This window comes from Callorhinus ursinus, unplaced genomic scaffold (assembly GCF_003265705.2).
Source record: "Callorhinus ursinus isolate GAN/ISIS: 27379988/994484 unplaced genomic scaffold, GSC_fseal_2.0 scaffold80, whole genome shotgun sequence".
NCBI classification, from domain to species: Eukaryota; Metazoa; Chordata; class Mammalia; order Carnivora; family Otariidae; genus Callorhinus; species Callorhinus ursinus.
The window spans coordinates 277,361-301,332 of NW_027397142.1; the positions used below are offsets into that span (position 1 = coordinate 277,361).

General features: G+C 59.9%; 2 protein-coding genes across 5 annotated transcripts; both read left to right on the forward strand.

Annotated features, from left to right (window-relative positions):
- The first annotated feature begins 1,523 nt into the window (after positions 1–1,523).
- ABCB8 (ATP binding cassette subfamily B member 8) lies at positions 1,524–17,919 on the forward strand. 4 transcript variants are annotated; one of them, XM_073887520.1, is made up of 17 exons: positions 1,524–1,744; positions 4,745–4,848; positions 5,706–6,018; positions 6,385–6,540; positions 6,618–6,712; positions 6,831–6,936; positions 7,694–7,855; positions 7,959–8,044; positions 8,161–8,258; positions 8,615–8,720; positions 11,804–11,837; positions 12,048–12,184; positions 12,340–12,434; positions 12,548–12,681; positions 13,470–13,617; positions 14,977–15,227; positions 15,900–17,919. In XM_073887520.1, the coding sequence occupies exons 1-17, from the start codon at positions 1,601–1,603 to the stop codon at positions 16,023–16,025; spliced, it is 2,295 nt and encodes a 764-aa protein (XP_073743621.1). In that variant the 5' UTR covers positions 1,524–1,600; the 3' UTR covers positions 16,026–17,919. The 4 variants fall into 4 exon arrangements, with proteins under 4 accessions (XP_073743621.1, XP_025717926.1, XP_073743620.1 ...); XM_025862141.2 differs by lacking the exon at positions 4,745–4,848 and having other exon boundaries at positions 1,543–1,744; XM_073887519.1 differs by lacking the exons at positions 1,524–1,744; positions 4,745–4,848 and adding an exon at positions 1,778–2,229.
- An 88-nt stretch (positions 17,920–18,007) lies between these two features.
- ASIC3 (acid sensing ion channel subunit 3) lies at positions 18,008–23,808 on the forward strand. The gene is made up of 15 exons (XM_025862185.2): positions 18,008–18,242; positions 18,629–18,783; positions 18,882–19,040; positions 19,307–19,360; positions 19,696–20,588; positions 21,304–21,454; positions 21,664–21,791; positions 21,942–22,143; positions 22,241–22,297; positions 22,388–22,535; positions 22,817–22,908; positions 23,013–23,092; positions 23,185–23,256; positions 23,438–23,496; positions 23,628–23,808. Exons 5-15 carry the CDS (start codon positions 20,055–20,057, stop codon positions 23,704–23,706), a joined length of 1,602 nt encoding a protein of 533 aa, XP_025717970.1. The 5' UTR covers positions 18,008–18,242; positions 18,629–18,783; positions 18,882–19,040; positions 19,307–19,360; positions 19,696–20,054; the 3' UTR covers positions 23,707–23,808.
- Positions 23,809–23,972: the final 164 nt, after the last annotated feature.

Below are 23,972 nucleotides of genomic sequence, written 5' to 3' on the forward strand. Positions count from 1 at the left end.
TTTAGGGGCCCCCTGAGAACCATCAGAGCTGAGCCAGCAGAAGGCAGCTGGGGGACCGGAATTTGGAAGGGTAATTTGAATACCCAGAGAGGAGCCGGCTGAGTTGAGTTCCTTGCTGCCACTTCAACGAGGAGGAGGAGGCAGCTGTTTGGTGGCATGTCCGACGCCATTCCTGAGGCCCTGAATCACCAGGTTTCCTACTGAACCCCATTCCTGAGGTGCTGACTCAGCCAACCAGGTGTCAGGGCCTCCAGGGCTTAGGCCTGAGGGCTGTTGAAGGGGACAGTATCCATGAAATAGAGAGAGGAACAAAGTGGGCCCAGAGTGTTCATTGGAGGAATGTGGAGGCAATCATAGAATTGCCCACAAAATGGGAGTCCAGATATGCCTGTTTTCCTCCTTCTGTGCTGCCTTCCAGGGACAAGGATTATTACATCATTTTATCCCTGAGCAGCAGGAGGCGGAGCTACGAAACGAGATTCACTACCTCTAGAGGGGACATCCTAGTGCCCAAGATGGAATCCCACATTGCAGAGGAGCTAGGAAGTTCCCATCTTTCTGAGACATCTGCCAAGGTGCGTTATGTAGGGTTTGCCTGATCACTTCTCAACCTCACTCACCCCAATATTCCACCATCCACTCACATTAGGACCCCTCCCGTACTCCCAGCCCAACTTCAAGCTAATCGGGCACATTTTCCTACCCAGTTCCACACCAGGTTCATCAATTGACAGCCTCCCTACCACCACCCCCAATTCAAGCGAATTTGTTATAAAAAGGGCACTTTTCTCTGCCAGGCACTTGGAGGGGAAAGGGGTATGGTTGAATGAGACAGAGCCACTACCCAGAAAGAAGTCACAGCCCCTGGGGGAGGTAGCTATGCAAATAATTACACGGAAGTAATAGAGGGGCAAGAGCTGTGCAGTGGGAGTCTTAGGCAAGTCACCTTGACTGTGGTGAGGAAGGCATCTATGGGGAAGAAGGATCTGGGGTCGTGCCTGGATAAGCTATACAGAACCTCCACGCTAGTGGTTCTCAATCGTTAAGCAGGGGGAGTGTATCAGAATCACCAGGGTAGTAAGTTCCCAAATACACGTGCCTGCCGTCCCTGGAACTCTGACCTCTCTGGGAGAAAGGGGCGGGTGACAAGGAACGTGCAGACGTTTTGAAAAAATTCCCCAGGTCATTTTTGTCCCTTCCTCCCCTAGGACCAGCACTCTACACTCCTTGGAGACGCCGGGACATCTGGAGTCCGCCGGCAGCACCCACAGGAGAACAGCCCCGAGGTCAGCGGCTGGCACGTTACTATGGATACCCCGTGGTGGACGGACGCACGAGGCACACCCTCGTAACGTCACCCCAGAGATGACCCCGGCAGTGGACAGAAGGCAATGCCCCACCTGCTCGGCCCCGCCCAGGCCTGGGGGGGACGGGCGGGCAGGCGGCTATCTCCAATCACAGATCCGGAAGGAGGAGGACCGAAAAGGCTTTCTCCAATCACAGCCTTAGACGAGATTGATGCGTCTTTCCGCCAATCGTCGCCGAGGCGCGAGGGGGTTGTCGGGATGGGGGCCGGAACCAACATGGAGCTCTCAATGGGATGAGGGTGAAGCTCTCGTTGCCGGCTGCTCCTGTAGTCACGTTCCATCATGTTGGTGCACTTATTTCGGGTCGGGATTCGGGGTGGCCCTGTCCCAGGCAGGTTGCTGCCACCCCTCTGCTTCCAGACATTCTCGGCCGTCAGGTAAAAAGTGACAAACCTACTGGGAGCGCGGGCCGTCGGCCGGCTGGCCGTGCGTGGGGCCCGCCGGGAGTTGGAGTCTCGGGCTCGCGCGAGGCCTGCTGGGAGCTGTAGGCCGGCCCGGGGCGGGGGGGAGGGGTGGAATGTTACTCCTCAGCGCTTGGCCTCAGTTTTTTATAGGGAAGACCCAGGTGCCAGCAGGAGACTCGGTCGGTCTGTATCTGTATGTGGGCTGGACGGAGGGCACACTCTGGGTCGGTGACCACGCTGGGTCCGTACTTCCCACCAGAGGGCGCCATGCCGCACAGGTGTTGAGCCTTGGGGTCGCCGCCGTTCCTGCCCCCGCTTCCTGTCCTCGTTCTTGGAATTGGTCTGGCAATCTGGACAGAAATTATTGGTGTCTAGAGACATTTAGTATTGGTGTTGCTCCTGAGATTCAGTATGAGCTGAACATAAATGCTTCCTAGATCTGGATACTTTCAGCAGAGGTAAAGTCAATCTAGAAACGCGTACGTGTGTGTTTTTGTGTGTTCACTCTACACATGGTTCAAAGAGGGAGAGAGACGCAGGTAGGAAACGAACGTGGACCCTGAAACTGCGACTCCAGTGTAAATGCTTTATGAGAAAGGACTGATTCCTTTCTCATCCTGGAGTGAATAACCTGCAGGCCAGCCAGGCAGCCGACTGGCAGTGCTGGGTCGATGTGAACTTGTGTCATTTGGATAGCCCATCTGATTGAAAGAGGGCAAGAGCTGGGCCAAGCTGCAGCTAGAAGTACCGTTGCTGGGAAGTAATCCTCCAGTTCTTGGCAGTGACCAAGCCCTGCTTAGAGTCTTAGTTTGGAGAAGATGAGAGAAGCTGGAAAGTAGCCATGGTGAATTGTTAAAAAGTTTGAAAACAGTCCAAAGAGTAAGGGTGTTAATATCGTTTAAACCAGAGAGAAACCCAGGGAAAGACGTCAAATAAGATCCACATATTTGTGTGTTCACAAGTGCAGTGTCTTTCAAACGTGCAAGTCACAGCAAGAGATCATAAAATGAATTTGGTGGGTCAGGATAATTTAAAAGTGCATATAAGGGGCGCCTGGGTGGCTCAGTGGGTTAAGCGTCTGCCTTCGGCTCAGGTCATGATCCTGGAGTCCCCGGATCGAGTCCCCCATGGGGCTTCCGGCTCAGTGGGGAGTCTGCTTCTCCCTCTGACCCTCCCCCCTCTCGGGCTTTCGCTCACACTTTCTCTCTCAAATAAATTAATAGTATCTTTAATAAAAAAATAGAAGTGAATATAATGGGCGTCTATAGAGCTTGTGACTCTTGATCTCAGGGTCGTGAGTTCAAGTTCCAAAAAAAAGTCAATATAATAGAATACATGTGTAACAAATTAGGGAAAGTATTGTTTTGTGAAACATTCCAAATTTGTGTGACATGTTTATGATACTGGGTGGCAATGCACAACATCTCTCTTATTGTTGGCCTCAGTAAGTCTGAAACTGCAAACAGTGCAGTAGCAGGTCGGGTCACATTTTTCTCTTCTGCATTTCTAAAGAGAGCATGCACTCAACAAACATAAGCATTTGCTGAACATCTGTTATGTACAAGAGTTTTGCCAAGTGCTGGGGATGCAATGTGAATAGGATAGAGCTTCCTGCCTCAAGGAATATAAAGTCTAATGGGGAAATTGGAAGCAGGGTTAGCTTCTCTGTCTAAAACTTAAGATAGACCTAAAGTACACAGTGGAAAACAAGACATAAAAACCAGGCAGGTGGAATGGGATGGAAGAAAGCATAACATAGAGGTGGTAAGAAGCCACCCAAGCCTCCCTGAAATTAGGGAAGGATTAGGTGGAGATGCGGCTAGGAGCATCTGAAAATACGAAAGACTATCAGAGTAAAGGGAAAACCTCATTCTATTCGTTTTTTAAAAGTCCCTCCCCATGAATAACGTCATTTGAATCTTTTTTTTTCCAAAGGGAGTATTTTTTTTTTTAAGATTTATTTATTTGAAAGAGCACACCCGCGAGTGGGGAGAGGGGCAAAGGGAGAAGGAGAGAGAATCCTCAAGCAGACTCTCCACCAAGCGTGGAGCCCAACTCGCAGGGCCCAACGCACAGGGCCCAACGCACGGGGCTTGATCCCAGGACCTTGAGATCATGACCTGAGTCAAAACCAAGAGTCAGCCGCTTGACTGTGCCACCCAGGCGCCCAACCTCATTTGAATCTTTGAGCATCCCGCCATGTACTCCTGGCCAGGTAACTTCTGCTTCTAACAAGCTCCCTGTAGCCAATCTTGTCCCTCTCCAGCCTTCTTCTCTCTGCTATGATTTTTTTTTTTTAAGATTTTATTAATTTATTTGACAGAGCAGCAGAGAGAGAGGGAGAAGCAGGCTTTCTGCTGAGCAGGGAGTCCGATGTGGACTTGATCCCAGGACCCTGGGATCATGACCTGAGCCAAAGGCAGACGCTTAACCACTTAACCAACTGAGCCACCCAGGTGTCCCTGCTCTGATCTTTAAGATGTAAATTTGATTATGTCATACCCCAGGCTAAACCACTCCCTACCATGGTCCCCGTTGCCCTCTAAAGTCCAGGTGTTCTGTGAGGATTGTGATGCCTGCCCCACTCACACTACCTCATGCCTCCTTTCCCTTGTATGCCAGGCTTCAGCTCCTCTGCTCCTGACATTTTCCATTCTTTCCTACCTGCAGCTGTTCCAGACACGCTTCCTGCTGCCTAGAGCTCTCCCCTGCCCCGTCTACACACACACACCTACAGGCACACACACACCCTTCACTTGGCCAGCTCCTTCCCAGTCACCCTCGGTCTCATCAGGAAGGCCCTTCCCAGCTCCCTCAGACAGGAGGAGGAGCGCCCGCTCTGTGCTCCCTGGGGGCCCTGCCGTGCCCTTTCCACACTCAGCAAGCTTTGTCATTAGCTGCTTGTCCTCCCCACTAAAACCTAACTTCTGTGAGGGTACTTACTGGGTCTGTCCCGTTTGCCTCCGTTCCCAGTGCCCTGCGGCAGAGCACTGGCATCCAGTAGGCACTGAACCCGACATTGCCATGGATCCATATGGAAACTGCAGAACACAGAAGGTGATTTTGGCCTATCTGAGGTGACAAGATCTATTATTTGGACTTTTATTTCTTTTTTTCTCCTTCAGCTGATAGGGAGTATGTTGTCACATAAGCCCTCAAGGCCTGGGAGGAGCCAGGGTGAGGGGTGCAAGGAGCACTGACCGGCGGGCCGAAGACTTGGGGCCGGTCCAGGCCCTGTCGCACACAGCCTTGGGCACCGCACACGTGGCAGAGTAGAACAAGCCTGGATTCTGGAATCGGGGGTCTCCTCTTGTCCCCGTTCTGCTGCTGGGGGACAAAGTATTCCAGCTCTCTCAGCCCCCATGACATTTTCTTTTATCAAGTGAGAGTAAGGGCATCTCCCTCCCAGGGAATGGAGGATCAAATGCAGCAGGCCATGGATTGGGGAGGTGGGGGCCGCACCTGCCAGGCCGGCCACTGCAAGCAAGCACGGAGCCGGGTTCAGGGGAGGTGCTCGCCCTCTCTTGCCTCTCCGAGCCGGATTCCCTCGGGACTTCTGCGTCCTCATCTGGAAAAGGAGCGCCTGTAGACGAGCTGCCATCCAAAGTGATGTCCTGCGATCAGAAGGAGCATGGGTTGGAGACGGTCACTGACCAGAGGGGCCCGTGGAGGCCGAGAAGGCCCCGCTGTGTGACGTCACAGGGAGAACACCTCTCCAGCCTGATTACCGGCTGCTGTCTTATCCTGCCGCTCCTTGGCCTGTTTGTGTTCCTCTCAGAAACTGAGGTTGCCAAAGAACAGCCCTTGGAAAGGCAGCACAGGACCCTATGGAAGAGGTGCTGTCCGGAGGGCTCGGCCCGGAGCTGGGCTGCTGTATTGTTCCTTTGAGGGACAGTCAGGGCCTCGAGCCATCGATGCTGTTCTCTCCCCACAGGTCCTCTCACGGCCGCCACGGCTCCTCCCTCCTCAGGGCTGTGGCCCAGCTGAGGTCCCAGCTCCGGGCCCACCTCCTTCAAGCGCCTCCAGCCCCCAGCCAAAGACCCTCTGCCTGGCGCTGGGTTGGGGGCATCCTTCTGGGCCCTGTGGTGTGGAGTAAGTGCCCCCGCCTCGGCCTTGTGGCACTGTGTGAGGCGGAAGAGGCCCCTCCTGCCTGCTCCAGACCTCATGTTGGGGAGTCCCGCTTTAACTGGAAGCTCTTCTGGCAGTTTCTGCGCCCCCACCTGCTGGTCCTGGGGGCAGCCATCGTGGTGAGATGCCCCTCTCCTTTCCCCCACCTCAGGGACAGGAGAGGAGCCAGTCAAGGGTTTGCAAGCTGCATGGGGACGACTTGTCTGCCTCACCAAGTCTCAGAATAGGCCTCAGGAAGTGCAAGGGCTGGCTGGCTTCGGGGGACTGGAAGCCAAGAGTTACCAGGATATCCTGCACAGAGCAGCTGGGTGTGCAGGGTACAGGGGTCCCCTGGGGCTGGCAGCCTGGGTTTTAACTCAACTGTCTCAAAGAAACACAGAAGTAGCCAAAGCAGGAACCGCTGCAGGGGAGGGAGGGCCGGGGTCAGGGCCACGGATGGGAAAGAAGATGGTCCCTTCTAAAGGTCTGCCCCCACCCCCCCCAAGCTGGCGCTGGGTGCGGCCCTGGTGAATGTGCAGATCCCCCTGCTTCTGGGCCAGCTGGTGGAGATCGTGGCCAAGTACACGAGGGATCACGTGGGGAGCTTCCTGACTGAGTCCCGGCATCTCAGCACCTACCTGCTCATCCTCTATGGCGTTCAGGTACGGCAGGAGGGAGGGCCTGGGGGCACCCAGAGGAGCCGCTCAGGCGCCCCTGAGTGCCCCGGCCTCTCTCCCAGGGGCTGTTGACCTTCGGGTACCTGGTGCTGCTGTCCCGCATTGGCGAGCGCATGGCCGTGGACATGAGGAGGGCCCTCTTCAGCAACCTGCTCCGGTACTGCTGGCTACAGGGTGTGGGTGGGGGTGACTGGTGGCGCGGAGGTGGGGCGGCTCATCCTGAACTCATGTCTCCCTCTTTTCCCTGACCTCCTGTGCCCTTGACCTGCCATCAGGCAAGATATTGCTTTCTTTGATGCTAAAAAGACAGGGCAGCTGGTGAGCCGGTTGACAACTGATGTGCAGGAGTTTAAATCATCTTTCAAACTCGTCATCTCCCAGGTCAGTTCCCCAGGTCCCCCTGTGTGTACACGCACACGCACACACGCACACCGTCTAGTGTAGACACACCAGGCCCGCCCCGTGCCGCCTTGCTGCTGGGCCCTGAGCCTAGGCTCACACCGAGTGAAGAGCCTGCCATCTGGTGAGGGTGTGGGTGAGGGAATGGGGAAGTTCACGGAAGGGCGGTGCCGTGGCATTGTCCAAGGTCAGGACAGGCTGTTTCTCCTGTTCTGAAATTCTACCTCCCCGGAAAAACCTTCCCAAGGACTCGGACAAGAGCCTTTCCTGGACCAGCTTGCCAAGAGCAAAGTCGCCCTGGCCTTCCGTGGCCCCGGAATGCCTGGCATGCCGGCAGGCGTTACAGAGGAGGGGTGAAGGCTTTTGACTGTATTGCTAATGTCCCACCCTCCTCCACCCACACTGTCACCGTGGCTGCTGGGTCGTGCCGGGCCACTGGCCCATAGCAGTCCCTGGATGACGTTACGACTCAATTCTTTTTGTTCGGTTCCTTGAGCAAAAACCAAAGCCACCTGGGATTTGTTGGGGGGAAGGGTGCCGTGGTCCTTAGACAGCCACCCCCAGCCCTCTCGGGCCTGCTAGGAGAGAAAGGGTTCCGTTTTATGACGCGGTGGCCTGCCATTTGGCCTCCCGGGGCTCAGGCCTAGGGCCTTGGCCTTGCGAGGGTAACGCCGTGGGCAGCAGAGCCCTGGCGAGGGGCCCCGGCAGGATGCTGTTGCCAACCTGCCTCCGGCCGCAGGGCCTGCGGAGCTGCACCCAGGTGGCCGGCTGCCTGGGGTCCCTGTCCGTGCTGTGCCCCCGCCTCACGCTGCTGCTGCTGCTGGCCACACCCCCCCTCGTGGGAGTCGGCACCCTGATGGGCTCAGCTCTCCGACAGTTGTCTCGCCAGTGTCAGGAGCAGGTACTGGTGTTGCTGCCCGTGCTCCTCACCTGCCCCACTCCTTGCCGCCCTGCCCTCTGTCCCCAGCTCCGACCTCGCTCTCTACTTCCGGCACTCCTTGTAGGTTGCCAGGGCAACGGGCGTAGCGGATGAGGCCCTGGGCAACATTCGGACTGTGCGGGCCTTCGCCATGGAGCACCGAGAAGAGGAGTGAGTCCCAGACGGGGAAGGACTTGAAGCAGGGAGGACTCCCCGAACGCACCCCACCAGCCCTGCCACCCTACCCTGGCTGCCTCCTGACGGCCGGGCCTGGCCTCTCTCCCCAGACGCTACGGAGCGGAGCTGGAGGAGTCCCGCTGCAAGGCGGAGGAGCTGGGCCGAGGCATCGCCTTGTTCCAAGGGCTCTCCAACATCGCCTTCAACTGTGAGTGAGCAAGTCTCCCCCGCCCCGGGGCGTGGGAGCACCCAGTAAGGGCTGGGGATGAGCGTGGAGTAGCGAAGGATGGTCCCAGCAAGGCAGGCAAGGAACAGCTCCCCGTGTGCTTGATGTCCTTCAGATGTCTGCCCAGTGCCATCTGCCCGAGCGGGCCCCCCCCCCGCCGCCCCACGCCTCGTTGCCAAATGAAGAAACAAAGGCAGACACCACTGAAGTGACTTGGTGACGTTTCAGTCAGTCGGGGGCACAGCAGGGACTGGAACTGGAGTCCAACACCTGGGCCGGGCTCTGTCCTCAGCTCCTAGTCACTTCTTGCTAACCACCTGGCCCTTTCCCCTGTGCAGGCATGGTCTTGGGCACCCTGTTTATTGGGGGCTCCCTCGTGGCTGGACAGCAGCTGACAGGGGGAGACCTCATGTCCTTCCTGGTGGCCTCCCAGACGGTGCAGAGGTGAGCGCGAGGCTGTCCCCGTCCTGGAGGAGCCCTGCTGGGTCATGGGACGGGGAGGTGGCAGCCTGCTCTGGGGACTGCTGCCCAGCCCCTGGCCGCCCAGTTTCCTCAGGGAAGCACACACCGAGGGGAGGGCTCCCTGCAGCCTCCTGCCCTGACCGGAAGCTCGGGAATGCGGCTGTCCTCTTTGGCTGCCTAAACGGCTCAAAAGTGCCTGTGACAGCTTTTCTTAAAAAATGGGTAATTGTGGTAAAATACACGTAACGGAAAATGTACCATCTTGACCAGTTTTCAGCGCAGACGTTAGTCGCGTTCTGCGCACGTCACGCCACTCTCGGTCGCCAGCACTCCTTTCATGCTGCAGACCTGAAGCACCGGGCCCGTTAACCACTAGGGCCCCTGACACCCTCTGGCTCTGTGCTCAGCCCGCTTTGGGTCCCTCCCGTAAGTGCGACCACACAGCACCTGTCCTTCTGTGACGGGCCTAGTTCACTGAGCGCAGTATCTCCCAGGTGCATCCATGGCCCAGCCCGCAGCAGGACTGTCTGCCTTGTTAAGGCTGAGTACGAGTCCATGTGTGGATAGACCACCTTTGACTCGCTCCTTAAGAGCTCCCCTGCTGTCCTCTGCCTGACCTTCCCAGGGATAAGAAGCTCGCCCCCTCTCCTGCCCTGCCCACCCTGGAGCTCAGTGCGTTCGTGGCTCTGAGGTCGGCCTGCTCCGCTGGGCCTGTCTGCCCAGAGCTCTCGGTTCCCTTTGTTCAACACCCCCAAGGCCTCCCCGTCCCTTTCTCTTCTGAGCTAACCATGAGCAGTTCCTGCTGCCATTTCTCATCCCTTTGTCTCCCCAACACGCTGTGTATAAAAGTACATAAAGTACAAATAGATGTTAGGATAAATAATCGAAGAGCGAACATGCTATAATAAGTCCCCGCAGGAAAAAAAATATATATAAATAAATCACTGAAGAGTAGGGCCCGGCGTTACTGTCAACCACGTCAAGAAAGTACAGTATCACCCCAGACACCCCTCTGTGCCCCTTCCCCAATGGCGTCTGATTCTCATGGCACGCGTGGCCGGGCTGTGCTCCTTGTCTCACCACGACGTGTTCGACAGCCTCCCTCACCATCAGCCTCCTCATTGTCCCAGGTAGAGTGGAGCCCATCCCAAGACTCCCCCACCCTCGGCCCCATTTTTGTCCGGGGCTTCCTAACATGAGCCCGTTCAGACCTTCTCTGAAGTTCAGACCCTAGGCGGCCTCATCCTTCCTCCAGCCTGGGGACTAGGAAGCTCTTGACTGTTGTAGAGATGGTACTTGGCACCAACCCCAGACGGAGCCCTGGCCTCTTGCTCTTGTCCTGAAGACCCTGATGAACCCCACTGGTTCTGTTCATACAGTCACCACATGGCCTTCCACGGTGTGGGCCCTCCAGGGGCAGTGGTGGGAAAGTCTCCCTTTCCCTACACCTCCCAAACCTGGCCCTCCTCCTTCAGGCCCCGCCTTCCCCTGGGACCCCACGTGCCCCTGTGGCCTGAGTTCAGACCCTTTCCTTTCCTCCCCACTGCGCTGCCTCGCCAGTTAGCAGAGCGTTATTACAAACGGGAAAGCCTAGGGAGTCCGTCTCTACTACCTCTCTCTCGGGCTGCCTAGAGGGAGCTGCTCCCACAGCCACAGGCCTTAGGCCCGTCCTTCAGGAGCCTATCACCATATGGACATTCTTCACCACCCACTTTAGAGGAATTAGGTCTAGTTTATTAAGGAGGCTGGTGTATTTCCTCCTGGGGTCCCGCAGGGGAAGGGAGGGGGGAGAGGGAGCCTCAACCTGTAGACCCCATTCTAGGTGTTCTTTTTGTGGCACCGGGTCTCTGGAGGAGATGGGGAGGCATCCAGATGGACCCCAGTCAGGGTCAGGCCGCCTGGTCTGCATCCAGGCCTGGGCCCTACTGGGAGTGGGCCGCCCCCCGCCAGGCCTCTTAGGAGAGCCAAGGCCTGCCTTCTGAGCCCTCTCTGAGAGTAAGGGCATCTCACACACCACCGAGTCATGGGCATCTGGTTTTTGGTTGCTGCTGGGCACCGCTGCCAGGCCCTAATGGCTTCCAGATCTCTGGTGGAGGATGTTCTCCCTTCTTGGCCACGGGGAGCTCGCTGTCCTGGCTCTTCCTTGCTCGATGCCTCTGCACTCACATTGGCCAATGCCGCTAGCTCGCTGCGCCCGCCAGAACCACTTCCTTGCAGGCTCCTCCCCCTCCTCACCCCTGGTGCTTGGAAGAAGTGACTTTCCTCTTCAAGAGAGTCAGTCTTTCCTGTTCGGGAAGGACCTGCAAGCACACTCACAGATGCACGCCCTGTCGCGGCCTGGCCAGCCCAGTCAGGGGCTGGTGACTGAGAAGCATGACTCACCTTCCAGCAGCCACAGCCCCGCAGGGCAGAGGAGGCAACCTCTGGACAGAGCACGCGCGCGCCGTGCCTAATTACGCGGGGCAGGCCCCCACACTAGGTGTCTCTGGAGTTTTTGTCTTGGGGCCCCCCCAGCGTTCCCGCTCCCCCACCCCCACCCCACACACGGTCCAGTGGCTTCGGTTTTCTTCCTGTGAAGGGATTCACATCCGTGTTTCCACCTTAATTAGCCCTTGCTCCCCCAGGAGTCCCTCGCGCCAGAGCTGGCCTCGGCCTATGGCGTGGGCACCCTCCCTCCTGTTCCGGGAGCCAGCCTTCATGCTGCGGCAGCACGGAGTCCAGCCCCACAGCTCTGTGCCTGCTTGCTGCAGCTGTCTCCCTGGAGCCCCCTCCTGCGGCCCCTGACAGTTGTCAGCTTCATCTGGCTGAGGAGAGAACAAGGAGATGACGTGGCTCCGAGGAGAAGCGACTTGCCAGCGAACTACCTAGTGTTGCCGGACCCCAGGGCTGCCGCCGCCCCAGACGGCAGGAGCGTTGTCAGGCTTCACCTTCAGGCTGCTTGTTTCCGAGCCTCAGCCAACATGTCTCCCGCCGCCTCCTCCAAAGTGCAGCTGAGACCCATAACCCTCCCCTCTGGCGCCGGTCTTCTCTCGGGCTCTTTTTCAACCTTTCTCTCCTCCCCGCAGGTCCATGGCCAACCTCTCTGTCCTGTTTGGCCAGGTGAGTGGCAGTCGGGGGGCGGGCCCCAGGGTGTGGACATGGGATCTGGGCTGGAGTCGTGTCAGCAGCATCACCTGTGTGCTGGGGGAACAGGTGTCGGGTGGAGGGGACACCCCAAGCCCCTCCCCTGACTGCATTTGGGAGTCCAGGAAGACTTCCTTCCCTCGGACCCCAGCCCTCCCTCACCGCAGACTTCAACCCCCTCCCCAGGTGGTGCGGGGGCTCAGCGCGGGGGCCCGGGTCTTTGAGTACATGACTCTGAGCCCGTGCATCCCACTGTCTGGGGGCTCCTGCGTCCCCCGAGAGCATCTGCGTGGGGCCATCACATTCCACAATGTCTCCTTCAGGTCAGCATTGGCGGGCGGGGGCAGGGTCGTTCCCTTTGGGCTGAGGACCTGCGGGTCAATGTCTCCCCGTAATCAAGTCCCCCTCAGGGTCCAGTGAGACTTGAGGAGGGGCGGGGAACCTGGTCTGACTGAGGGTCTCTCTTGGCTCCTCCCAGTTACCCCTGCCGCCCCGGCTTCCCAGTGCTGCGGGACTTCACCCTCACCCTGCCCCCTGGCAAGATCGTGGCCCTCGTGGGCCAGTCTGGCGGAGGTGAGAGGAACCCACCACCCTCCCACCCTATGACTTACAGGACCTCACCAGGGGTCCCCCTTTCCTGGCATGATGTCCCTAACCACCCCATCTCCCCGACCCCAATTCCCCAGGAAAGACCACCGTGGCTTCCCTGCTCGAGCGCTTCTACGACCCCACGGCGGGTGTAGTGACACTGGATGGACGGGATCTGCGTACCCTTGATCCCTCCTGGCTCCGGGGCCAGGTCATCGGCTTCATCAGCCAGGTTGGGGAGGGGAGGCTTACCTCTCTGCGCAGGCTCACCTAGGTCGTGTGTCTTTAACCTCCCAGACCCTGCCCCTTCCTTCCCACCCCCGTCACCCCCTGTTCTCTTTGGCGGGGCGGGGGCGGGAGGGCTCTGGCCTTCTTCACTGGTCCCCCAGTGGTCAGGGGACCTGAGGCTTCCCCATGCCAGCCCACCGCAGCTCTGTCCTTGTCTCCGGGGTAGGAAATCTGCTCCTCGACTAAAGCCATCCAAGCAGGTGGGGTGGGAGGCTGTTTGAGGATCTCTGGGTTCTCTGACAAACCTGTAGTCTCCAAAAGGTCTAGAGACCCCTGCCCCCCCTACTAAGCAAGGCCCCACGGCCCCACCCTGAAGCCCTCAGCCCTGCCCCTTTCCTTCTGTTTGAGGTGGTGCCGCCAAGCGAGTGTCTGCCTTCCCCCCTCTGAGTGGATAAAGAGGGCACCCTCACCTCCAACCGCTGCAGGAGAAAGCCCAGAGTACAGACCCCCTCTCTCCCTCTCTCTCCAGAGAGGAGGGGCTTGGCCAGGCCAGCTGGCCTTGCTCTCCCAGCCACCTTCCCAACCCACTCCTGAGGGACCCTGTGCCTTGCAGGGAGCTCGGCCTCTCCCCACTTTGTTAGATCTCTGTTCTTACTTGACTCGTAACTGTGAACTGCCCCTACTTGCTCTCCAAGAGGGCAGTTCTGGTGTAGCCGAAATCACCTTTCCCAATGTACGCCTGTGGGGTTTGGGTCAAAGTCAGAATGTTCCATGTGGAGCCCCCACCTGCAGGAGCCAGTCCTGTTTGGAACAACAATCATGGAGAACATCCGCTTTGGGAAGCTGGGAGCCACAGATGAAGAAGTTTATGCTGCTGCCCGGGAAGCCAGCGCCCACGAGTTCATCACCAGCTTTCCAGAGGGTTACAACACCCTCGTCGGTGAGGCCCGGGGACGGTGTCCTGCTCGGGTCTGCAGGGCCCACGGCGTGAGCATCCAGGGGGGGCAGGAACAGAGACCTGGCATCAGGGAAGACTGGACCCGTGGCCTAGGTGGGTGGACCCGCTTCTGTGGTCCCGCCACACACAGGCTGCAGAGACGGGGACGCCACAGGGAGTACACGTACCAGACCTGGCCAGGGACACAAGGAATCCGTGGTGTTGGGAACCGTTCAGAGCTTGCCAGGGGCCCCCACATCCTAAGACCCAGCCAGAAGCACGGTATTATTGCCTCGAAATTCCTTGTGCTTCTGGCTCCTGTGTCATTCCTGCCTTTTATTCCTTAATTTGAAAATGTTTCTGTCCGGTTACCCATGGGGCTTGATGTGGCTGAATTGGGTCTCCCTTCTGACTTAGCCAGGAAAGGGCTTAGGTGGTTCTGGAACATTGAAATATCACAGCCTCACACTAGAATATTCACATCACGGTGGACAGCTGTGTGCATTCATCTCGGGTCTTTTTTTCAACCTTCGGGGCCAGGTTTTTCATCCAGAGTCTTGGCTCTGTTACAGAATGTTCTAGTACATGTCAAGGTGTAGGCATAGCTAGGGTTTTCAGCTCTTCTTGAAACTTAGGCCTCAGTCTAGCTGAGCCTCAGCCCTGCCAAGCGGCACCCCCCCACCCCGTCTTTCGCCATGGTTCACGTTCTGTTGCGGATCCAGCCGATTCTGCTCACTGCTCAGACTCCACGCTACCCTGAGGAGAGGAGCTGTCCCCACACCTCTCTAGAGCGGCACCTTCCTTGTACCTCTGACCCCAGCACACGCCCAGGCCGAACTGCGGCCCATCTGCCCCCACCGGTCTCTGACTGCTGTCATCATGGTGCTCTCTTTAGCTCCCAGGCTGCCACCTCTGCTGTTTTTTGTGGACATGGTAGACCCCAAGGGTGGTCTTCCCAAAATGTGCCGTGGCAGGCCGTCACCCCACTCCAGGGCCCACATGCGGGTCCTGGACATCCCCCTGGCAGCGGAGACCCAGCGGGCCAGGGCAGGGCGGGCCCCGGCCCGGCTCGGAGACCCTGCCGTGGTATGGGAGGGGCACACGGCAACTCTGGGGTGCACCGAGTCCCACGCGTGCGCAGCTCCTGCTGTCTGGTGGGAGAGCGTTCGTGCATTTGCACAGGGCTATGGGATCAGGATGCTGAGGAATCAGAGGCAGGACAAATGTGCACGGTGCCAGTTGCCGGGGGGGGGGCGGCGGGGGGGGGGGGGGCCCGGGGGTCCAGATGGGAAGTTTCAGACGGCCCTGGCCCCCCCTTCGTGAAGATCGCTTTAGCCCCTGCCCTGTCGTGTTCCCCCCCAGGTGAGCGGGGCGCAACCCTGTCTGGCGGCCAGAAGCAGCGCCTCGCCATCGCCCGCGCCCTCATCAAGCAGCCCACGGTGCTGATCCTGGATGAGGCGACCAGCGCACTAGACTCGGAGTCCGAGCGGGTGGTGCAGGAGGCCCTGGACCGCGCCAGCGCCGGCCGCACGGTGCTTGTCATCGCCCACCGGCTCAGCACCGTGCGTGGGGCCCACCACATCGTTGTCATGGCCCATGGCCAAGTCTGTGAGGTCAGCTGGGGGCCGGGCAGCGGCTCGGTGGGTTGGGACAGCTTCAGCCATGGACAGAGTGGAGAGCATGGCTCAGCTGAGCCGTGGGAGGTTCTGGCCTGGCCCTGGGGGCCTGGGGCCATATTCTGGAAGCAGCACTCTGTGTGGATTCAGGAGCTCCTGCCCTAGTCTTTCAGGGCCTGTTTCTTCCTCTGTCCCATGGGGATAGTCGAGCTACGTCATGGCTCCCAGGACCAAAGGGAAAGGACTCAGGGAAGTGTAAAGTGCTGAACAGAAGGGCCTAGGGGCCAAGGTACAGAGGAGGCAGTACCAGGGACCCTGATCGGGGGCCGGCCAGGAGCAGCTCTCCAGAGGCTGGGTCTGCAGCAAGGCCGGGGGGGTGGGGGGCTGCATGGGGCCTGGCTCCCATTCACGTAAAAGCTGGAGTCTTTGGACTCTAAGGGAGATAGAAGGATTCAGATGCTCTTCCAAAATCCGGCCAAGCTGACAGGTGGCGCTAACAGATACAGACGTGCCAGTGGCTGGCTGTAACAAGCTGTGTTCGGGTTTGTAGAGTCCCCAGAAGGGACGTTAGCTTAGGAGACAGTGAGCCCAACAGCTGATAAGGGGGCAGCCCACCTAGGGCTCTGAACTGGGTTGGTGTGATCACCTGCACCTCCTTCCTCTCTCCAGGTGGGGACCCATGAAGAGCTTCTGAAGAAGGGCGGCCTGTATGCAGAGCTAATCCGGAGACAGGCCCTGGATGCCCCAGCTCCTGAGGTGCCCAGAGGCCCCAGGAACCGCCACCCCAGGTCCTGAGAGCAGCTGTCTGAGGTCTGGTCACTGCTGAGCTTTGGTGCCCAGGGCCGAGGCTCAGCTCCGGGAGCACCCGGGGACCAAGCACCCAGGATGGCCAGTGTGCCAGGGTGCAGGCTGCTGCTGCCCCCACCTGCTCACAATGAGCCCTGGGCCTAGCGCTGCAGTGGGGGAGGTTGGGACTGCTCCCATCCACGCACCCCTCCTTCCGCCAGGCTGCCTCCCTCCTGCAAGAGCCAGGAATCACTGGACTGCATAGAGGAGGAGTCAGAGTCCCCAGGCCCCTGCTCTGTTTCCTCCCTCTGCCCAGACCCTCCCGACCCCCCCCTCAGGAACCCTGCCAAGTCTCCCCTCTACCTGATAGCCTAAAGCTGTGCGGGCCCAGCTCCAGTCAGGCGCAGGGAGTGGGAATGGGAGTTCACACTAGCTTGGCCCACACCCATGCCAGGAGCTCACCTTCCTGGACCCTGCCTCCCCACTCCTCTGTCCCCACTGTCTCTCTGAGCCATGGGAGAAGGAGCCCACCTCTTGGACCAGCCCCTCGAACCCACAGTCCCCATCCCGAGAACAGCTTCCCTTCCTTCCCCCTACTCCATTAAGACGGTCCTTTTTCTAGATTTCATCCCCATCCCCTACGCCTCCATCCAGCAGAACAGGTGGCTTGGGACACTTGCCCCTGGCCCTTGGGAAAGGGGTAGGAGGGGCGGGGCATGCCATGGTCTATTCCACAAGGAGCTTCCAGCTTACCAGGCTGTCGTACCACTGCCCCGGTCCCATGCACCTGGACTCTGTCACCCATGAGATTGTGGGCAGCACCCCCCCCCCCGCTCTGAAGGAGACGAAGGAGAAGCCAACACATACCCCAAACTCCAGCTGCACGGGTCATACGGTGCTAACAGTTACCAAATTGCAAGGGAGAAGTTAAAACTTAGCCCCCAGGCTGACAAAATACAAAATCAGCTGGCTTTATACTGTGGATTTATCCAAGGCAAGGCCCTGTTTCCGGGGCGGCCGCGATGCGTAGGACAAGCAGTCAGCAGTGGCTCGGGTGTGCGGAGCTGGCGCTGAGTCCCTCCAGCCTCTTCCGGGTGTGGTTTAGGACGAGATGCTACTTTGGGGACAAAGCACCTGAAATGTCCCAGGGCCGCCGCCCCCCTGGTGTGATATCCTGCTTCCTTACCGAGCAGAGGTCACATGCCAGGGCAGCCACAGGCCAAGAAGCGGAGCGCGGGCTCTGGGGGGCTTTGCCACCGAACACCTCCCGAGTAATGCAGCCCGGCGCCAGCCTCGGCTCCCTAGCCAAGTCCGCAAGGGCCTGTCTCACCCCTCCTTCAAGGGAGAGGCAGCCGAGGCGAGCTCCTGCTCCGCCAGCTCCAGCCCCAGCTGCCCAGAGAAAATTCCGGGTCTCTGCTGACCTCTTCAGGGGGCCTCTCCCAATCCTGCCCCACACACACACATACCCCGCCCCGCTAGGGAAGTAGTGCGATCTGTGGGAGCCCGGGGCTGGGAGGCTGTGCGGCCGGCCTCACGCTTGCCTCCCGCCACTATTCACCACAGGCCACAAGCCTGCAGTACTTCGTCCTGAGAGTGGGGCGCCTGGTGGCGCAGTTGATTGAGTGTCTGACTCCGGGTTTCAGCTCAGGTCCTGATCTTGGGGTCCTGGGATCGAGCCCCACGTCAGGCTCCACACTCAGTGCGGAGTCGGCTTGAGAGTCTTTCCTGCTTCTTCTGCACCTCCCACTCGTGCGCGCATGCGCACGGGCCCTCTCTTTCCCTAATAGATCCTTTAAAAAATAAGAAATGGAACAATCTGTGGTAAAGCACTTCAAACTCAATGCTACGGCCTCAGAAGGCACGTCTGTACAATAAACGTATGTACTTCCTCCTTCCAAGATAACGTGTTCATTAAGCATCTATTGTGTGCTACCACGCCTGGCCTGCGACAGGGAGGAGGGTGTCCCTGCCCCCGTGGAGCTGCAGTCTTGGGAGGACAGACGGGTGGACGGGTGATTGCAGCTCGGTGTGATCGTGGTCAGCTGGCGAACTGCGTTTCTTCCACGCACGGCCAAGAGCCCACCAACGTGAACCTAGCAACCTCACAGGCTTTGTGGAAAGAGATGGAGTAGAAATAAGCTTCAATAAATAAATTAACGGAGATAAACCCGCATTCTGTCAGGCCGACAGTGCAGCATCTCCCCACTCCCAGATACACGGAGGCAGGTGAGCATTCAACCAAATGCAGGGCTGGACAATGACGAGGCCCAGGCCCCAGCCATGCCCCCACGTGGGGTGTCTGGGCTGACCCCCGCAGCCCTCGGCCCCCCGGCCCCTCCTGCTGCCGCCCCCCGTCCCCAGGCCTTGGGTCAGCAGGACCCCCTCGGGCCACTGCAGGCCAGTTGGTGCTGACCTCGCAGGCTGCCACTCTGCTTTCTGGAGGCGTCTGCTCCAGCTGCCGGGAGTCCTCCCCTCGCCCGGCCCAACATCCCCTCTGGATCATCTGCAGTGTCTTCGATCAAATGCCCCACTCTGCCCTCTCGAGGCCAGCATTGCCACGCTAGGCCCAGGGCACCCCGGCTGGGTCAGGGACACTGTATCTCTTCCTTTAGGAAAGCCCCCCCACCACCGGCAGGGGCACCTGGCTGGCTCGGCAGGTAGAGCGTGTAACTCTTGATCTCAGGGTTGTGAGTTCAAGTCCCACATTGGGTGTGGAGCCTACTTAAAAAAAGGAAAGAAAGAATGAAAAGCACCCACTGCCAAACAGGTATACTGCCTGCCGTGTTACTGACAGGAGTGCAAAACTCCCACAGGGGAATTTTGTGGTATCTACCAAATGACGCATATAGTTGCCTCTTGACCCAGTGGCTCTATTTCTGGGAATTTACATCTGTGCAATGGTACTGAGAGCACCATTGTTTGCACTGGAAGACTGGAAACCCCCCGTGTTCATCACAGGGATGTGATTGGATGAACGTTGGTACATCCACACAGTGGAATCGAATACAGCCATTTAAAAAATGGGTAAGTTTTCCAGGTCCTAGATACTGCCTGGTATGTGAAGTCACAGGACACTTGTGTTCCCTGGGAGGGGGGCAGGTGAGCCCACCACCACCTTGGCAGGGGCCAGCCTCTCAGACAGGAGGGCCTCACTCAGCATGGGGAGGTGGGAAGAGGGTCACTGGAGACAGACGACCCCCGGGCAGGGGACGTGCAGAGCCCCGGCCACCCAGCGTGGCCTGCTGGATGGCCAGGAGTCTGCCAATGCCAAACTTCCCACCGCTTTCCAGCTTGGTCAACAGCCAACTGCTCTCTTTGTGGAGGAACAGATGATCCCGAGTGAGGTTAGTGGGAAGGGAGGAGAGACAAAAGGAGGGAGGGACTGGGCCGAGGGTCAGCAACCGACCCTCAACCCAACGGCAAGGGCTGCAGCTGGGAGCCCAAAGGGCCATTAAGGCGCCCCAGACCCAACTTCTCTTCAGGCTCCCTTCGAGCCTTACCCAGGATTGCGGTGGTTTCCTGCTGGCGCCTCTGGGCTCCCCAGAGCCGCGGCCCGCCCCCCCCAACACACCGCACTAATGGCTCAGCCTGGGGCCCCAGGGACCTTCCCTGCCCCCCGCCCAGACTGCTCTGCGGGCCCCCGGCCCCCTCACTGCTGTAACCCAATCCTCTGCGGCAGCTCCGGCTCAGCAGAGCAGCCTCCAGCATAGCGAGCCCTGCTTCCCACCTCGGCAGCGCCCTACCTGGTCTCTCCGGCCGCGCCCCCGGTCCGGCGCTGAGCCTAGCGGAGCCCCAGCTTTTGTTCCTGGAGACCGTCGAGCCAAACCTGCTGCGCCAGTGCTTCCGCACCCCTCGGGCTGGGCTCCTCTCCCCCACCCTCTCCTCCCCTCGCCTCACCCGCAGCGACCCCCACCTGGCCACCCGAATCCTCTCAGCCCCTCCCGGTCCTCAGACTGACCCTCTTTCCTCCTTCCAAGCCCCTGCAGCCTGGTCACCCGTCCCCGGCCCTCTCAGTGTCCCCCACCCTGGGCCTCGGCCATGAAGCCCCATCCCGGGCCGCAGGAGGCCCGGCGGCCAGCTTCGGACATCCGCGTGTTCGCCAGCAGCTGCACCCTGCACGGGCTGGGCCACGTCTTTGGCCCCGGGGGCCTGACGCCTCGCCGAGGGCTGTGGGCCGCCGCCGTGCTCCTGTCGCTGGCCGCCTTCCTCTACCAAGTGGCTGAGAGGGTGCGCTACTATGGGGAGTTCCACCACGAGACGGCCCTGGACGAGCGCGAAAGCCACCGGCTCACCTTTCCCGCCGTCACCCTGTGCAACATCAACCCGCTGCGCCGCTCCCGCCTCACGCCCAACGACCTGCACTGGGCCGGGCCCGCGCTGCTGGGTGTGGAGCCCGCCGAGCATGCCGCCTTCCTGCGCGCCCTGGGCCAGCCCCCCGCGCCGCGCGGCTTCATGCCCAGTCCCACCTTCGACATGGCTCGACTGTACGCCAGGGCCGGGCACAGCCTGGAGGACATGCTGCTGGACTGCCGCTACCGAGGCTGGCCGTGCGGGCCCGAGAACTTCACTGCGGTGAGCTGGTCACCGGCCCGGGACCCACCATCCCCCAGTCATGCCAGCCCAGGCTCCTCCAAAGCCGGGGGACCTTAACAGCCGTGCCCGGGACCCCTCCCTTCCCACCCAGGCCACAGGTTCCCCACCCTGCCAGGGCCTTTCTATTCAGCGCAGGAGACTGCTCCCTGGGGTCCTCCCCCCGTCACTCAGCTGGACCGCAGTGTGCGAGGTCGTGCCTCCCAGCACCGGGCACTCACCCAGGCTGGCTCTGGGCCCAAGTTCTGGTCTGTGGAGACCCCGCTTCTGGGGGCTGGGGGGAATCTAGTGGGACTGCTCTAGGGCGGAAGAGCCCTCTCTGCCTGGGCGAGTCGGCTTGCTTTCCCTCTACGTCTTCAACGTTCTGCTAGGCCTGGAGGAGGGCAGCCGAGACCCCCTTCCTTTCTTGCCATTCTCCAAAGAAACACTTGTCCCATAGGCTGCTCCCTGGGCTGGGGGCTGTGGGGTCTGGGAAGGGGAGGAGGGGCTGGAGCGATGGGAGCCCATGAGGGTCTGACTCTACGTGCCGGCAGGAGGGACGGACTGGGGGCACCGAGATATGGGTCGAGCGGTCAAAGAGACCAAATGGAGGGCAGGGAGAGGAGAGGTCTCGTCGTCCTCCGGTTTGCCTGGGTAAAAGGGCTGGCTGGGCTCCTTGTACCCTGGTGAGGTCTGTCCCCTGTCTGCTCACTCGTAGATCTTCACCCGGATGGGTCAGTGCTACACCTTTAACTCGGGCGCCGATGGGGCAGAGCTTCTCACCACTCCCAAGGGCGGCATGGGCAACGGGCTGGAGATCATGCTGGATGTGCAGCAGGATGAGTATCTGCCCGTGTGGAGGGACATGGGTATGGGGGCACGCGGGTCAGGCTGGAAGGGTGGCACAGGTGGGGTACAAAAGCCTCTGGGAAGGAGAGGAGGCACTAGGAAGGACCCCAAAGCACATCCTTTCCTGTGAGAAGAGGGCAGGGTTGGTTGGTTGCAGTCCTGGGGAGAGAGGGCTGCAGCAGGGGCTGTCCTGAGACACAGTCCTCAGGGTCCCCCTTTACCCCTGCAGAAGAGACCCCGTTTGAGGTGGGGATCCGAGTGCAGATCCACAGCCAGGAGGAGCCGCCCACCATCGAGCAGCAGGGCTTCGGGGCAGCCCCTGGCTACCAGACCTTTGTGTCCTGCCAGCAGCAGCAAGTATCCCCACCCCCACCCCACCAAGGCCCCCAACCCCCTCCTTCAGCCCACAACACCTCAGACCGTCCTGGGGGCCCCCATCCCTCTGCATGCCGGCACCGTCACAGCTCACATTGTACCTGGGTGCCTCCTTAACACAACCCACTACAGCTGAGCTTCCTGCCACCACCCTGGGGCGACTGCAGCTCCGCATCTCTGGACGCTGACTTTGAGCCCGAACCTTCAGGTCCCCTGGGGGCCCCCAGCCCCAGCCCAGGCCCCCACCCTCCGTATAGTCTAATGGGGTGTCGCCTAGCCTGCGAGACGCGCTACGTGGCTCGGAAGTGCGGCTGCCGAATGATGCATATGCCTGGTAAGGGGCTGGTGGGGGCGGAGGAGGGGGTCCGCGTGGGGGGGCAAAGGGCCCTACGGGGCCCTTCCCGAAGCTCTCTCCTCCCCCACCACCCCAGGAGGTGCGCCAGTGTGCAGCCCCCAGCAGTACAAAGACTGCGCCAATCCGGCGCTCGGTAAGGCGCAAACCTGTCCCGCATCCCCACCCCTGCTCCGCTCCGCCCGCGACCCGGAGTGGCCCTGACCCAGGCGACTGTGGCCCCTAGACGCCATGCTGCGGAAGGACGCGTGCACCTGCCCCAACCCGTGCGCCAGCACGCGCTACGCCAAGGAGCTCTCCATGGTGCGGATCCCGAGCCGCGCCTCCGCCCGCTACCTGGCCCGGAAACACAACCGCAGCGAGGCCTACATCGCGTGAGCCGGGCCGGCGGGGGCGGGGCGGGCACCCTCCTGCGGACGAGCCTTCGCGCGCACACCCGGCTGGGACACCAGTCTGCACATCACCACAGGGCTCCTGGGCCTCTGGGCAAGCGGGTGAACCTTCTGACACCATCTCTCCTGCAAACGGGGGCCATGACGCCCGCCCCAGGGCTCTCAGAAGTCACACAGACGGGAGACGGATCGCGCACCTGTTTCCTGCCTGCAGCTGGAGCCAGAGGGGGTCCAGCGAGCTTTCCTGTTCTCTTTTCCTCCAGAGACAATGTGCTGGTGCTGGACATCTTCTTTGAGGCCCTCAACTATGAGACAGTGGAGCAGAAGAAGGCCTATGAAGTGTCAGAACTGCTTGGTGTGTGTGTGTGTGCGCGCGCGCCCACACAGGACACCCAGGAGTCTGGGGAGGTGTGGGCAGGGCATGTGGCTGTGAGCTGATGGGTAACCTGGGCTCTGCAGGTGACATTGGGGGCCAGATGGGGCTGTTCGTCGGAGCCAGCCTGCTCACCATCCTTGAGATCCTGGACTACCTCTGTGAGGTGGGCCCGAGCCCCAGCTGGGGGAGGGGAAAGGAATCAGGCCATAGGAGGAGGATGTGCACTGGCCACTTCCCCCCACTGCCTGCCCCCAGGTGTTCCGAGACAGGGTCCTGGGATACTTCTGGAACCGAAAGCACTCCCAAAGGCATTCTAGCACCAATCTGGTAACAAGCCCTTCTTCCTTCTTTGCCATCTCCAACATGGATGCTCAGCCCTCCCCCTGAAGCCTAGAACACCATCCCTACCCGGCTGAGGAAAGAATGGTGGGGGAGGAGCGTGAAGCGACCTTAGCTGGTCCTGGGAGGGAGGACTCCTCCCACCTCTGACCCTTTTTCCCTCCCACAGCTTCAGGAAGGGCTGGGCAGCCACCGAACCCCAGGTCCCCACCTCAGCCCGGGCCCCAGGTAACAAGAAATGGCCCCCTATTTCAAGGGAGGAGGGGCAGGTCCCATCTAGAGGGTGACATTCAGGTTCAGGGGGGCAGGGCAGTGGGTACGAGGCCTCCTGTCCCAGCGCTGTGGTCTGGGTCCCCCAGGCCTCCCACCCCTCCCTGTGCTGTCACCAAGACTTTGTCGGCATCCCACCGCACCCGCTACCTTGTCACACGGCTCTAGACCCGGCGTCTGTGTCTTCAGGGTTGCACCCTGACATCCTGGACATGCCCCGCCTGCTCGTGTCTCTGCCATCTTCACCCCAAATAAAGTTCTAGTGCATCAGCCTCGGCCGGTTCTCTTACAGGCAGACTGGTCAGGCCACGGTCATCCCTACTCAGGCCAAAGAAGACCTCTGCCAGCCAGCATCCAGTGGGCAGTGTCTGAAATGTAGGTGGGTCCCAGTCACCCACCACAAATCTCTCTGGGAAAAAAAGAGTAGTTAAGAG

Bases quoted from the DNA above. Each gene is read 5' to 3' on its own strand.
- ABCB8 (XM_073887520.1), top strand. From the start codon at position 1,601: ATGAGGGTGAAGCTCTCGTTGCCGGCTGCTCCTGTAGTCACGTTCCAT. The intron at 8,259-8,614 runs GTGAGTGAGCAA...TCCCCTGTGCAG, and splicing joins CTCCAACATCGCCTTCAACT to GCATGGTCTTGGGCACCCTG. The intron at 12,185-12,339 runs GTCAGCATTGGC...GGCTCCTCCCAG, and splicing joins TTCCACAATGTCTCCTTCAG to TTACCCCTGCCGCCCCGGCT.
- ASIC3 (XM_025862185.2), top strand. From the start codon at position 20,055: ATGAAGCCCCATCCCGGGCCGCAGGAGGCCCGGCGGCCAGCTTCGGAC. The intron at 21,455-21,663 runs GTATGGGGGCAC...TTACCCCTGCAG, and splicing joins GCCCGTGTGGAGGGACATGG to AAGAGACCCCGTTTGAGGTG. The intron at 22,536-22,816 runs GTGAGCCGGGCC...CTTTTCCTCCAG, and splicing joins CGCAGCGAGGCCTACATCGC to AGACAATGTGCTGGTGCTGG.